We start from the raw sequence: 15,356 nt of genomic DNA, 5'->3' as shown, positions 1-15,356 counted from the left end.
ATGGCTGTCTCGCAATGTACTAGTGCTTATTATGGCACATATAAGCGCATACCCAATGCCAACCCTGGACTATCCTGGCATCATCTGTGGTGTGTGCACAAGCTCGGACTGGCCCAAAGGGGAATCCTCTGGTGGGCCCCTGAGCAAGGTGAACCCCTAGTCTCCCACCCCCTGCACAAGAGGCACATAACACAGTAGACTTACTGCGCTACATACATATATTCAATGTACAGCTCCTCAACCAGCCTATGTTCATATAAAAACCTTGTTAGATTATTTATTATATTTGAATGTGTCCATACGGTGGGCCCCCAAAATAAATTTTACTGGTGGGCCCTAGGTACCCCAGACCGACACTGTGTGTGCATATATGAGTGCCAAATTAACCAGCTGTAGATGGCAGAGCAGAGAGGGGAGGCTGCCATGTACTGTATGCTTTATTACAGAAGGTTGATCTCACATCACAGCCTGACCTCTCCTGTATCTTCAAGTCATTGCTTGCACACATCCCACTTACCCTCCGACGTGCCATCCATCCTCCGCTGCTCACACAGCCCGTATCTCACCCAGCACTGCCCGTATCTCACACTGCTCATCCAATATCTCGAAGTCACTGCTCGCAAACCCCCCCGCCCTCCGTGCATTCCATCCTCAGCTGCTCACATAGCCAGTATCTTATACAGTACAGCCTGTCTCTCCAAGTCACTGCTCATTCCAAACCCCCAGCCATGTGCCGTCCATCCTCCGCTGCTCACACAGCACAGTCCTGTGGCGACGTGGGCTCGGGCAGCATACCTGAAAGAGCAAGTGGCAATGGGATAATGGACAATGGGCAGTGAGTGGTCCCCTAGTTTGATAGCACTATGTGTGAGGTGACATGAGTGACCAGAACTCTGTAATTAGCATACATTGTGTATGCTAATGACAGCATTGGCGATTGTGTTAGCACCTGCCAGGGATGTGTTTTACAGCCCCTAAGAGCTTGTTCACGCGACCGTGCTGTTTTTTTTTGCGGGAGGCCCATTATAGAAATGCCTATTCTTGTCTGCGAAACGAACAAGAATAGGACAGGACTCAATTTTTGTGGGGCCACGGGACAGAGCAACGGATGCGGACAGAACACAGAATGCTTGAAGATAGAAATCGGGCGGCACTGCGATGTGGGTGCACGATCCGTGGGTGTCCCCCAGATACTTTATATGAAGAAAAGGTCGGCACTCCTTCTGGTATGATTTTCAGTATTTTATTCGCCACTTTTGGATAGAAGTTCTATCCAAAAGTGGCGAATAAAATACTGAAAATCATACCAGAAGGAGTGCAGAACACAGAATGCTGTCCGCATCTTTTGCGGACCCATTCAAATGAACGGTTCTGTATACGGACCTTATGCGGAAGGCAGAAAACGGCCTGTATACGGAACACAAAATACGTTCATGTGAACGAGCCCTAATAGACTTGGCAGGACTGATAATGAAAGTGCAGACGCCTGGGATGTGTATTAGGAGCTATAAAACACATCGTGGAGACACTGTAAATCCACTGAGAGCAGCCTGCTGTGCATAGGAAGCACAGCAGGTTGTAGAACAAAAACGAAAAAAGAAAGATAAATACAACCAATTGGAGAAATGATTTCCTCCACAAAATAAATTAGTGTATTATTATTTTTTTTTACACAAAGGTGTGGATAGCCTTTAATGAATAATAAAACAATAGACATACCTGGTTCTCATGACACGGTCCTTGGCAATATTCTGTGAGGGTCTCCAAAGTCTGGGTTATAAGGGCCACATTTTTTTCATTGATATATAGACCCAACAGACCCAGACCCCCTGTGGTGCTTCCACACATGATATCCAGGAACTGTAAAGTCTCACATACTAAGTTGTAATTGGTCTTATTATTCTGATTCCGCAAGAAATTCTGATAGAAAAAACAAATTGTTTAAAATTAAAAATAAGCCCTTCTGCAGGTTATGCATACGACAAAAAATTAGCTAGTTTTTCAAACAGCATGCAGGAAATGTTAACATTATTGAGGCATATATACTAGCCAGGGGCGTAACTACCATAGCGGCAGACCATGCATATCTCCTCTTCTACTGGAGGTGAAAATTTGGTCAGGCCTCTTGCACACGCCCGTATGGATTTTGCAGTCCGCAAAACACGGATCCACAAAAAATAAAGATGAAATTTGTGTGCATTGCATATTTTGCGGAACAGGCATGTTATAATGGAAAATAGTAAAATCTACAGAACACCTAACCCAAAGCCGAACTTCTGTGAAGATGTCCGGGTTCGGGTCTGGGTACCAAATATGCAGATTTTTCTCACGTTCGTGCAAAACGAATTAAAACGCTTTGCACCCGCGCGGAAAAAATCGCACATTGTCCCGAAATGCACCTGCATCTTGTCCTGCCCTCACACGCGACGCCCTTGTGAAAGAGGCCTAAGGGTACGTGCACATTTCCAAATGCAGTGTAAGGCCTCATGCACACGACAGTTTTTTTTTTTTGAAGGTCCGCAAAAACGGGGTCCGTAGGTCCGTGAATGTTTTTTCGTCCGTGGGTCTTCCTTGTTTTTTGGAGGATCCACGGACATGAAAAATGAAAAAAAAAATCTAAGTCAAGTTTGCCATTGAAATGATAGGAAAAAACAGACACGGATCAAGGACGCGGATGACAATCTTGTGTGCATCCGTGATTTTTCACGGACCCATTGACTTGAATGGGTCCGTGAACCGTTGGCCGTGAAAAAAATAGGACAGGTCCTATTTTTTTCACGGCCAGGAAACACGGATCATGGATGCGGCTGCCAAATGGAAAACGGCACAACGGCCACAGATGCACACAACGGTCGTGTGCATGAGGCCTAATGCAGTATCAGCAAAGTGAATGAGATTTGAAAAATCTCATGTACACTTTTTTTTATTCCATGCGAAAATTGACCCGTTTTGCAATTTCGCACCTTCTGTAGAATAGTTTTCCCCATAGACTTCAATGAGGTTATTAATATAAACAGAACATTAGCATGAAAATACAGGGGGGGGAAAAAACTGACAAACAACGCAACAAAACTGCGATAAATACAGCGGATTTATGTGTTTTTTGTACGGTTTTGGTGCATATTTCATGCACTGTGTTCAGGTACCCTTGATGTGTCATACAAATTCTGAGCTAGTTTTGTTCCTCATCAAATTGTCCTTGCAGCCTAACTTGCAAAGTTATAATAAATGGAAAGAAATAGTTTAGAAAAAACACTGATTAAAAATGGCACCCCTAAAAACAGGCATTCATTTTCACAATACAAAAGCAAAAAAAAAAACAAGTGTCATACCACCCTAAATTTATAATTCAAATTTTGAGCCTTTGTTCTCACAGGCACACAGTGGTATAGAAGCCTTAATATGGTACCTGTATGCCTGTGAGTCATACAAAGATTTCATACGAACCCGATAAAAAAATAAAAACCTTGCTCTGCTCATTTACCAGGAAGCAATCTACAGTGAAATCTCCTTAGCACAGAATATAGAATAGGACTATACGCCAATGACATGATACCTTTTATGTCATCGCCAAGGAAAACCCTTGCATGTGATTAACAAATAATACATTGGGGGGAATCTCCCACTTATGCCTCATTCACTGTTTCGGTCAGTGATTTCCATCAGTGATTTTGAGCCAAAACCAGGTGCGGCTCTAAACACAGAACAGGTGCAGATCTTTCCCTTATACCTTCTGTGGAGCACAGATGGAAATCACTGACCAAAACACTGATGTGTGAATGAGGCCTTAAACCCCAGGGATGGCCTGACACCATGGGCCAGATTTATCATGACTCTGACAGCTCACTGCACTTTCACATATGGCTAAAGTCAGTTTTAGCCAAGTCAGGTTTATGATCGGTCCTTTAAGACTGTAATAAATGTGGTTTGACGGTAGCAGTGTATCCGTCAGTAAGCAGCTTTACAAAAGTCGCACGCTTTTTACGAAAAAGACGCACGTTTTTATGAAAAAGTCGCATGTTCTATAAAAAAAATCTCATAAGATAAGCATGGTCCTCACTGGAGTGAAATTACCACTTTTTTGCGACTTTTTAAATAGTAAATCTGTCTGTGAGATTCATTTACATAAGAAAACACGCCCACTTTCAGAAAACTGGAGAGCATAATGCAGAGCAGAAAAAAGTCGCAAATTTGTGCGCAGTTTTAGCGTTTGGGACTTTTTCACTCCATTATTCTCACCTGAGCTAATGATAAATCTGGCCCCATATGTGACCTCCCAGTAGTCAATTTATATATTTAGGTGCAATTACGGTATATACCAAGATAGCTCAAGAGATTTGGAATGGAGCATACTCCCTTTGCCCCCAAATATTAAGCATAATTTCAAATTGTATAAAAATATAAGGATTAAACCAGGCACTCAAATATGGATTATAGGTCAAAATTTTAATGAAATATAATATATCGATATACTCATAAAATACAATATAAAATGACATAAAATTCACATAAGGATAACCATTAATTAATAGCAGCAATATATGGCCAATAATTATAGCAGCTTAGGTTTGAAAGACCACAATCCGAACAAAGGTCTGTATAAAGTTCCAGGCGGTTTTGAGTTAAAGAACCGCACCCTTGGTTGTAGCCTGAAACAGCCTGGGTAGTTGAAGTTCAAACAGCCGCAATCGTTATATCAGTCTTTAAAGAAAACCGCAATTCCAATTGTATTAAAAGGTCTTGTGAAACATTCACCGATCCTACTCGGTTATGGTAAAGATGACTGTGCACTAAGGTGGCGTCCCACCTATTCAAGCAACTTTATTGCTTTACCTGGTCGATGTTACCTTGTCCTATGTCCGGGCCTAAAGGAGATGTGCTGTGGATGACGAGTCAGCCGAGTATCTGCTCACAGAACTGTGTTTGTGGCTATTTCTTCCGGTGCTCGTTCCTCTTGATCACAGCTATTTAAACTTGAAGTCCAGGGGAGCTACTGTCCCAGCATGCCGGTATGAGGTGTTGGACCATACGCGTTTCGGGGTTCTCTGAATAGCCCCTTCCTCCACTGAGACTTTAAAGACTGATATAACGATTGCGGCTGTTTGAACTTCAACTACCCAGGCTGTTTCAGGCTACAACCAAGGGTGCGGTTCTTTAACTCAAAACCGCCTGGAACTTTATACAGACCTTTGTTCGGATTGTGGTCTTTCAAACCTAAGCTGCTATAATTATTGGCCATATATTGCTGCTATTAATTAATGGTTATCCTTATGTGAATTTTATGTCATTTTATATTGTATTTTATGAGTATATCGATATATTATATTTCATTAAAATTTTGACCTATAATCCATATTTGAGTGCCTGGTTTAATCCTTATATTTTTATACGTTTTATGTGACTGGGTGGGTCACTTAAACCAAGAGCACCTTAAATCCACTAATCAGCTGTAGTGATCCACAAACTTTTCGTTATAATTTCAAATTGATACTACCTGTATCTGGGGAGATCAAAACCTAAATGAACCACTTTGCAAAGGGTCCGGGATGACACAGACCGGGATGGCACTTCTAGTTTTCCACATTTACAACTTGGAGGTAAAACTGTGCTACCTTAGGTCTTAGGCCCCTTTCACACAAGCGTGACGGATTAGGTCCGGATGCGTTCAGGATGTGTTCAGTGAAACTCGCACTATTTTGCAAGCAAGTTCAGTCAGTTTTGTCTGCGATTGCGTTCGGTTGTTCAGTTTTTTCCGCGCGGGTGCAATGCATTTTGATGCGTTTTTCACGCACGTGATAAAAAACTGAAGGTTAGAATTGATTAAATTGGTTCTCCGGGCATTTTGTCTAGTTGATGTATGGTGCGAACCTGTAGAGGTAAGCTCTTTTACAGCAGTACTTCCCTCCTCACTCTGCACTGTCAGTTCATTAGAGTCAATGCAGCTTAACAGGGAAAGAAGTGGCCACATTTGGTTGGCACCCAGGCCGAACAGCTGCAGCGCATGCCATTACAGTGGAGACCCACAATGTAACAAAGAAATCCAAGTGGGCGCTAAATCTTCAATTCATGTATCCTTTATTTCATCTTTGCAACAATGGACGCGTTTCGGCCCATCCAGCCTTTGTCAGCTGACGAAGGCTGGACGGCCGAAGCGAGTCCATTGTTACATTGTTACAAAGATGAAATAAAGGATACATGAATTGAAGATTTAGCGCCCGCTGGGATTTCTTTGCTACTTTTTGGATTTCTTCCTTCCCGTGTGGGCGTCCCACGAGGTTGAAAGTTCTGAACGCTCCTGACTTCATAGTACAGTGGAGACAACTGCGTTAGAGGGTAAGTACTATGTAAAAGAGCTTCCCTCCACTGATTAGCACCATACATTAATTAGCCAAAATGACCAGAAAACCCCTATAAGCACGGAAGAAAAATATTCCCACAAGTTGCGTATGGTTTCAAAGTAATATTTTGACATTTGCTGACCAGGAACTGGTGTTTCTTCTTACCTGTAGGTCTGGATTGTGGTTTTCACACAAGAGCTGAAGAAATCTCAAAATGGGTTCCATAATTAGTACAACAGGACCAACTTCATTACCTTCACCAAGCTCTCCCCCTTCATGTCCTTTGCGATGTTGGGGTCCTCCTGTTAGGACCCTTGAAGTAGGCACCACAATCCCTTAAGAGATAAAAGTAATCAGCAACAAATGGTTAACATTATACGTTTTAACATCTACTTATCTTAGGCTACTTTCACACTAGCATTTTTTGCGGATCCGTAATGGATCTGCAAAAACGCTTCCGTTACAAAAATACAACCGCATGCTTCCGTCATGGAGGAATTCGGTTGTATAGCCATGACGGATCCATCTTGAACACCATTGAAAGTCAATGGGAGACGGATCCGTTTTCTATTGTGTCAGAGAAAACTGATCCGTCCCCATTGATCGACATTGTGTGCCAGGACGGATCTGTTTGGCTCCGCTTAGTGAGGTGGACAGCAAAACGCTCTAGGCAGCGTTTTGGTATCCGCCTCCAGAGCGGGATGGTGACTGAACGGAGGTAAACTGATGTATTCTGAGCAGATCCTTTTCTATTCAAAATGCATAAGGGAAAAACTGTCCAAAACTGGTCCAAACTCTTGTGGGAGCCCTGAACGGATCTCAAACTGAAAGCCAAAACGCTAGAATAACATTATCTTACTAAAGTTTATATGTGAAAATCTAAAAGTATATCTATTGTTTAAATTTTTTCGATAAATTATTAGTGTATGCAAAGTTCAACTGTAATGTAGCTTTTTAACCCCTTAAGAACTGGGCCATTTTTCACCTTAAAGGACCAGACAGATTTTTGCTAATCTGACATATGTCACTTTATGTGGTGATAACTTCAAAGCGCTTTTACTTATACAGGCCATTCTGAGATTGTTTTCTTGTCACATATTGTACTTCATGACAGTGGTAAATTTGAATAAAAATATTTCATTTTTATTTATGAAAAATACCAAATTTACCCAAAAATTATAAAAATTCGCAACTTTCCAAATTTCCATTTCTCTGCTTTTAATACAGATAAGTGATACCTTATCTAATACTTATTACTTTACATTTCCCATATGTCTACTTCATGTTTGGATAATTTTGTGAATGCCATTTTATTTTTGGGGACGTTAGAAGGCTTAAATAAGTTTAGAAGCAAATCTTGAAACTTTTTAGAAAATTTTCAAAACCCACTTTTTAAGGACCAGTTCAGGTCTGAAGTCACATGAGGCTTACATAATAGAAACCACCCAAAAATGACCCAATTTTAGAAACTACACCCCTCAAGGTATTCAAAAGTGATTTTACAAATGTTGTTAACCCTTTAGGTGTTCCACAAGAATTAATGGAAAATGAAGATAAAAGTATGGCCACACGACAGGGAGCAGAAGGAAAGGAATGCCATATGGTTTTTGGAAGGCAGATTTTGATAGACTGTTTTTTTGACACTGTGTCCCATTTGAAGCGACCCTGATGCACCCCTAGAGTAGAAACTCCAAAAAGTGACCCCATTTTAGAAACTACACCCATCAAGGTATTCAAAACTGATTTTAAAAATGTTAGTTAACCCTTTAGATGTTCCACAAGAATTAATGAAAAATGGAGATGGAATTTCAGAATTTCCCTTTTTTTTGGCAGATTTTCCATTTTAATCTTTTTTTCCGCTAACAAAGGATTAACAACCAAACTAAACTCAATAGTTATTGCCCTGATTCTGTAGTTTACAGAAACACCCCATATGTGGTCATAAACTACTGTATGGCCAAATGGCAGGGTGCGAAAGGAAAGGAACGCCATATGGTTTTTAGAAGGCAGATTTTGATAGACTGTTTTTTTTACACCATGTCCCATTTGAAGCTCCCCGTACAAACTTCAAAAAAGTTACCCCATTTTAGAAACTACACCCCTCAAGGTATTCAAAACCGATTTTACAAACTTAGTTAACCCTTTAGGTGTTCCACAAGAATTAATTGAAAATGGATATGAAATTTCAGAATTTCCCTTTTTTGGGCAGATTTTCCATTTTAATAATTTTTTTCCGCTAACAAAGCAAGGATTAACAGCCAAACTAACTCAATATTTATTGCCCTGATTCTGTAGTTTACAGAAACACCCAATATCTGATTTTAAAAATGTTAGTTAACCCTTTAGGTGTTCCACAAGAATTAATGAAAAATTGAGATGGAATTTCAGAATTTCCCTTTTTTTTGGCAGATTTTCCATTTTAATCTTTTTTCCCGCTAACAAAGGATTAACACCCAAACTAAACTCAATATTTATTGCCCTGATTCTGTAGTTTACAGAAACACCCCATATGTGGTCGTAAACTACTGTATGGCCAAATGGCAGGGTGCGAGGATTAACAGCCAAACTAACTCAATATTTATTGCGCTGATTCTGTAGTTTACAGAAACACCCAATATGTGGTCGCAAACTACTGTATGGCCACACGGCAGAGCGCAGAAGGAAAGGAATGCCATATGGTTTTTGAAGGGCAGATTTCATTGGGATAATTTTAACTTGCCATGTCACATTTGATGACCCCCTAAGGCAGCCCTAGAGTAGAAAAAAGTAACCCTATTTTGGAAACTAAGAGATAAGAAGGTGGCAGTTTTATTGTTACTATTTTAGGGAACAGATGATTTTTGGTTTGCTTTATATTACACTTTTTGTGAGGCAAGGTAACAAAAAAATAGCTGTTTTGGCACAGTTTTTATGTTTTGTTATTTACAATGTGACAGGTTAGATCATCAGCTATTTTTATAGAGCAGGTTGTTACAGACGCGACAATACCAAATTTGGTTGTTTGTTTCAGTTTTAGATAAAGCATTTTTGAAAAAAAAAGATTTTTTAGTGTCTTTATATTTTGAAAGCCATATTTTTTTTTATTTTTTAGGCGATTGTCTTATGTAGGGGCTCATTTTTTTCAGTATGAGATGACTGTTTGATCGGTACATTGGTATTTGTGGGTGCATATGACTTTTTGATCACCTGCTTTTTGTGATGTAAGGGCGATTGGGCGATTCTCTGTAAGTAGGTAGGGTATCATTTTTGCGGGATGAGATGTCGGTTTGATTGGTACAATTTTGGGGTGCATATGACTTTTTGATCGCTTGCTATTACACTTTTTGTGATGTAAGGTAACAAAATGGCTTTTTGACACAGTTAAACATTTTTTATTTTTACCGTGTTCATCTGAGGGGTTAAATCATGTGATATTTTTAAAGAAAAGGTTGTTACAGATGCAGCGATACCTAATATGTATACTTTTTAAATTATTTTTACATTTAGCACAATAAAAGCATTTTTGAAACAAAAAAAATATTATGTTTTAGTGTCTACATAGTCTGAGCCATAGTTATTTTTTTTTTGGGGGGGGGGGGGGGGGCGATTGTACTATGCAGTGGTTCATTTTTTTGCGGGATGAGGTGACAGATTGGTACTATTTTGGGGGGCATACGCCTTTTTGATCGCTTGGTGTTGTACTTTTTGTGATGTAAGATAACAGAAATGGCTTTTTTTTAGATAGTTTTTATTTTTTATGGTGTCTATCGGAAGGGGTGGATCATGTGATATATTTATAGAGCCGGTCGTTACGGACGCAACGATGTCCAATATGTGCATTTTTTTTCTTCTATTTTTTATTATGAAATCAGGGGAAAGGGGCATTTTTTTTCCTTTTTTTAACTTGAAACTTCTTTTTTTTTTATTCCCAAAAAAACTTCTGTCCCACTCTGTGACTTCAACTTTTGGGGGTCTGATCCCCTCTGCAATGCATTACAATACATCTGCATGTATCTCCTCGGCACCCGTAGAAGGCAGATCCCGATGCCGTGCAAGGCATCGGGCTGCCATCTGACACATCGAGTCCCTGCCACAGCAGCGCGGGGAGTCTGTGCGCTCACTCACCTGCCAGAAACAACTTCTGTGTCTCGGTCAGCGTGGACCGTGCCATAGAAGGGGTTAATCCGCCTGCATCACTGCATCCGATGTCGGCGGATACAGCAGGGGCCCGAATACCAGGGACTGCCGGGCCCCTGCAGTGATCGCGCGCGCACCACTTCAGTGCCCGCCCGATCAGCCCGTCGTGCATGTACGGCGGAATGCATTCTAGCAATGCATCCCCCGTCGTACATGCACCCAGTTTTGCGTTAAGGGGTTAAAGAAAATAACTTCTTCATCCGCTTTCTGTCCCTACAGCGGGCTACTGCACTGTCTGTAAAGGCTGTATTTTTCGGCTGATGATCGCTAATGAGCGTTCATATGAATGCTCATTAGCGTTCATCTTGCAATGTAATACTGCCGCTGATTGCCCGATGAATGAGGAAACACTTGCTCATTGGGCATAACGATCGCTACTCCTCATGCTGCTGAGGACATCGCTGCAGCGGTCTCCTCCACTGACTAGCAGGCGATTGCCGGGAGGGAACGCTTCCCTCCTGACAATCGCTTGCTCAATAGTCCTTTGTAATGTATACACCACAAATCTGTGTAAAAAGTGCCACAAAATGGAGAATCAAGGGTTTCTACACTTTTTCTGACATACTTGACAAGGGGGTGGGGCATAGCAGAAGAGGAGCAGCTTTGTGTGAAAGGGAGGGACATGAAATGTGCCATTTTGGACCAAACATTAGTGTTGAATTTCCTTGTGCTTCGTGGTAACTAATCAATTTTCCCTGAAATGGAGGTAAAAAAAAATAAAAAAAAATAATAAAAAAAATATTCATACCTCATCCACTTGAGAGCGAAGAGGCCGCCTCAGCCATCTTGCTTTAAGATCCTGCGCAAAATCTCATCAAGCACTGCGTGGATCTTCAAGCAAGATGGCCACAGCAGCTTCTTCGCGCTCAAATGGATAAAGCCTCTTTCACACAGCGTTTTTTGGGCGTTTACAGCCCGTTTTTTGCATTCTGTATATGGTCCATATATGGAACCATTCATTTCAATGGTTCCGCAAAAAAACGTAATGTACTCCCTATGCATTTGCCGTATTTCCGTTCCGTTGAAAGATAGGACATGTCCTATTATTGCCCACAAATTACGTTCCGTGGCTCCATCCAAGTAAATGGGTCCGCAAAAAAACGGACATGCATATGTATTTCTTCCATATCCATTCAGTTTTTGCAGAAACCATCTATTGAAAACGTAATGCCCAGCCAAATTTTTTCTATGTAATTACTGTATATGCCATATGGAAAACGGAACAGAAAAGGTACCAAAAAACGGAACAACGGATCCTTAAAAAACAGACCGCAAAACACTGCAAAAGCCATACAGTCGTGTGAAAGAGGCCTAAGGTTGAGAGCCTGCAAGTCCTTTTTATTTTATGATTAACCACTGATAGGCCTTAATATTAATCTCAGATGCTGTGATCAGCCATGAACACGGTATCCAAGGGGTTCAATGATGGGGAGGCACAATCGCTGTTCCCCGTCATTGCACCTGCTACCTACAAATAATTTTTTTGAAAAATTTGGTGAATCTTTTTTTTTTTTAAAGAACTTCGCTCATCTCTAGTCACAATTATGGTGTAAAAATCAATCTCAAAGTAAACCAACCAATAGCCTGAGCCACTGCAATAAATCTGTACAGGTCTAGACAGCCTGTCTAAGTTTATGCCATCTTTATGGTTAGTAAATCTGGGCCTATGTGAGGGATAGCGGAGAAAGACAGGATTCTTGCACAGAATACATAGAAATTCTTCCATCACACCAATCATGGTCTAGTAAGTATTCTACTACTGCTGTGTGCTGAGGAGGGGACATCAAACAGCCTTCAGTTTGTATGAAGGGGTAGATGACTGAACACAGTAGTGAACTTCGTAGAAAACGAGCTCAGGACAGTGATTAGGGCCCTCTTCATTAGAAGGAATCATTACAAATATATGTGGTGCTAGGTGTTGGAGAATATCATAGCCCCCTCTGGAGCTGAGCCCCACCAAGAAAACCGAGCCTACAGGGAATTAAAACTGGCAAAAAATGACTCATACAAGTAAAATTATGGTCCTGTTATTACAGTTCACACAATGAATTGAAACTGAAAAGTCACCTGGACTGGTATCCATTAAAAGTTTAAAGCAAAACATTATTTTTACTTGTTAGCTGGAAAGCCCAACCTGCGGCCCTCCAGCTATTGCAAAACTACAACTCCCAGCATGCCTAGAGACAGTCTACAGCTATGAGGGCATGCTGGGAGTTGTAGGTTTGCAACAACTGGAGGGCCAAGCATCCCTGCTTTAGGGCATGTTCACATTTACACTATTATTTCCCTTGTTCTGCTGCGTTATAGGAGCAGAACAACAAAAAAAGCAACAGAACTGACAGGACTTTTTCTCCGCCATTTTTTGCAAACTCTGTGATGGAAGTCCCAAACAGAGCCTCCAGCACAGGTGTGAATTTCTGTTTCATTTAAATGTATTTTACTTCTTAATGCTGAAAACACATTAGTATTTTGTACAGTTTTTCTGCCTTTAGGGTTGTTTTTGCTCCAGATGATAGCTGAAAGTCTATGGATGAGATATGCAGAGCAAATTAGTGTTTTGGTGGATTGGTGGAATTTTTGTTTCTCTGAAGATTTTTTTAAAGGAGCATATTGAAGCTTTCTGCATTTTTTTGGGCATTTTTAATACCCTTCTTTATAGGAAACAAATGCCTGCAAAAAACAGCATCCACACATTCATTTTGCAAAAAGATGTATAAAAACTCCATAACAATGCATGCTGTATACAAAAACACAATAGGACTTTAAAGCTTTCTTTACTGCCAATAACACAAAAGTAAATTCATGCTTATAAGGTCCCGTAAGAAGGGGTTTTCCATGAATTAGAAATTGATGACCTGTCCTCATAATAATAGGTAGGCCATCAATATCAGGTCATGAAATGAATGACCTGTCTTCATGATAGGTCATCAATATCTGATACCCCACCTATCAGCTGTTTCAGGCTGCATTGTAGTTTCTGGTAGCAGCTTACTGCAGCTGTGGATGAGAGCTGAGATACAGTATCCTGGCACAGCCACCACACAGTGGATGAAGTCTTCTGATTCTGCTTCCAATCACTGTATAGTTTCCAGCACTGGCTGCTGCCTGAAACAAGGGGCATAACGGGTGTTGGGCCCCCACCGATCTGATATTGATAACATATCCTGAGGATAGGTCAGCAATAGCTAAGTCCTAGAAACCCCCTTTAACAACTTATACATATACTACTATAAAAGTTAAAATATATTAGTACCGTGTTAGCCAATAAATAGAAAATATATTAAAAAAACGATTCCTTAGTAACTAACTGGCAAACTGAAAAGATGATGGCAAAAAAGCACGCTTTCAATGCTACTCAGGTCCCTCAGACATGGTATAATACAGTATCTTAAGATTTACAAAAAGGTTTTGTGTATAAGTGAATCTTCAGATACTGTGTTATAACATGCCTGAGCAGGGGCGTTGCTATAGGGGTGCAGAGGTAGCAGTCGCTACCGGGCCCAGGAGCCTGAGGGGGCCACGTAAGTAGACACCGGTATTATAGAAAGTGCATGCTGGTCAAGTTACACCTCTGGCTGGAGGGAAGGGGTTAGGTCAGGAATGTGGTATGGGGGGGGGGGGGGGGGGGCGGCGTTTCAATTTTTACCTCAGGCAGCATGAAAACTATGTGCTTCCCTGTCCCTGGCCACAAGGCACTGAAGGAAGGGGGGCCCAAGCTGAACTCTTGCACCAGGGCCCATGAGCCTTTAGCTACACCCCTGTGCCTGAGGAAGAGACCTGTGTAGTCTTGAAAGCTTGTACTTTTTTTATTTTCAGTTAGCTATTAAAATATATTAATATGTTACCTTTTGTGGTAAGATTTCCACCCGCCTCATAGGTTTCATTTGACCCCAGATCATTCATGTTCACAGACATTGTGGATTTTATTTCCTGCTGAGCACTTTTAATTCTTTCAAACAGGACCTTGAAAAACTTTTCTGACTTGATGTCACCCTTCATTAAATTGTAAAATGAATTCTGGGAACAAACAGATATGTAAATCTAATTAACATTTTTTTTTTGTTTACAGACAAACATTGTGTCTTTGTGTATAAGGTACAGTATTTTGCTTTGCATTTTAGTTTCATTTTAACACTGATTTTCTGTATGCTTACATACGATTAATATGGTACACTGCAACGGGAAAACCATTTTTAAATAGAGAAACTTTTTTTTTTGCGCATGTCTGTTTTTCAACTGTGTCAGATACACGGAAAGTCTTGTCAGATCAGGTCCAAAGTGTTCCTTATATGGCTGCCTTTACATTTTTAGTCCATATTTTGATGTATCATATGTAAGGCATGTTGCGGGCTTAATCCCAAGGCATCATGCATACAACCGTATTTTGTATCTGAGTTCAATCAGCATTTTTTGCGGATTGCATAAGAAACCATTCATTTCTATGGGTCTGCAAAAGGAACGAACCACCGTTCTGCAAAAGATAAAAACATGTCCTTTTCTTGGCCGTAAAATGGACCATGGACCCAGTGAATCAATCGGTCCCCAAAAACAGATGATACAAGGACATCCACCTGCATTTTGCACACTTCAAAACAGACACGGTTGTGTGCTTGAGGCCTATAGTTGACAAAACCCAGTGATATTGAGCAACTGGTACATGTATATTATAAGTACATTTTATCTTTTAAAGATATTTATTTTACATAGGTGAATAGTATTCATTTGTGTATACAATAATTTCCTGAAAGTTCCAAAAATTACAAACTCAGTTCTTCAAAGGGGTTTTGTTATAATAAAGTGATAGCATATTCCTATCATTTACTGATCAATGGGGTTTCAACT

General features: G+C 40.6%; 1 protein-coding gene across 2 annotated transcripts in view; it reads right to left on the bottom strand.

Annotated features, from left to right (window-relative positions):
- The window catches only part of ITPR3 (inositol 1,4,5-trisphosphate receptor type 3), a 498,562-nt gene that overhangs the window by 151,241 nt on the left and 331,965 nt on the right, over positions 1-15,356 (bottom strand). For both annotated transcript variants that reach the window (XM_044288135.1, XM_044288136.1), the window contains exons 40-42: positions 14,360-14,531; positions 6,504-6,673; positions 1,720-1,920 (exon numbers count right to left, since the gene is read on the bottom strand). In XM_044288135.1, the coding sequence (XP_044144070.1) occupies positions 1,720-1,920; positions 6,504-6,673; positions 14,360-14,531 (543 nt within the window). The remainder of the gene's footprint in view (positions 1-1,719; positions 1,921-6,503; positions 6,674-14,359; positions 14,532-15,356) is intronic.

This window comes from Bufo gargarizans, chromosome 3 (genome assembly GCF_014858855.1).
Source record: "Bufo gargarizans isolate SCDJY-AF-19 chromosome 3, ASM1485885v1, whole genome shotgun sequence".
In the NCBI taxonomy this organism is placed as follows: domain Eukaryota; kingdom Metazoa; phylum Chordata; class Amphibia; order Anura; family Bufonidae; genus Bufo; species Bufo gargarizans.
Note: the sequence above shows the minus strand (reverse complement) of the source record. Positions and strands in the feature narration are given on the sequence as shown.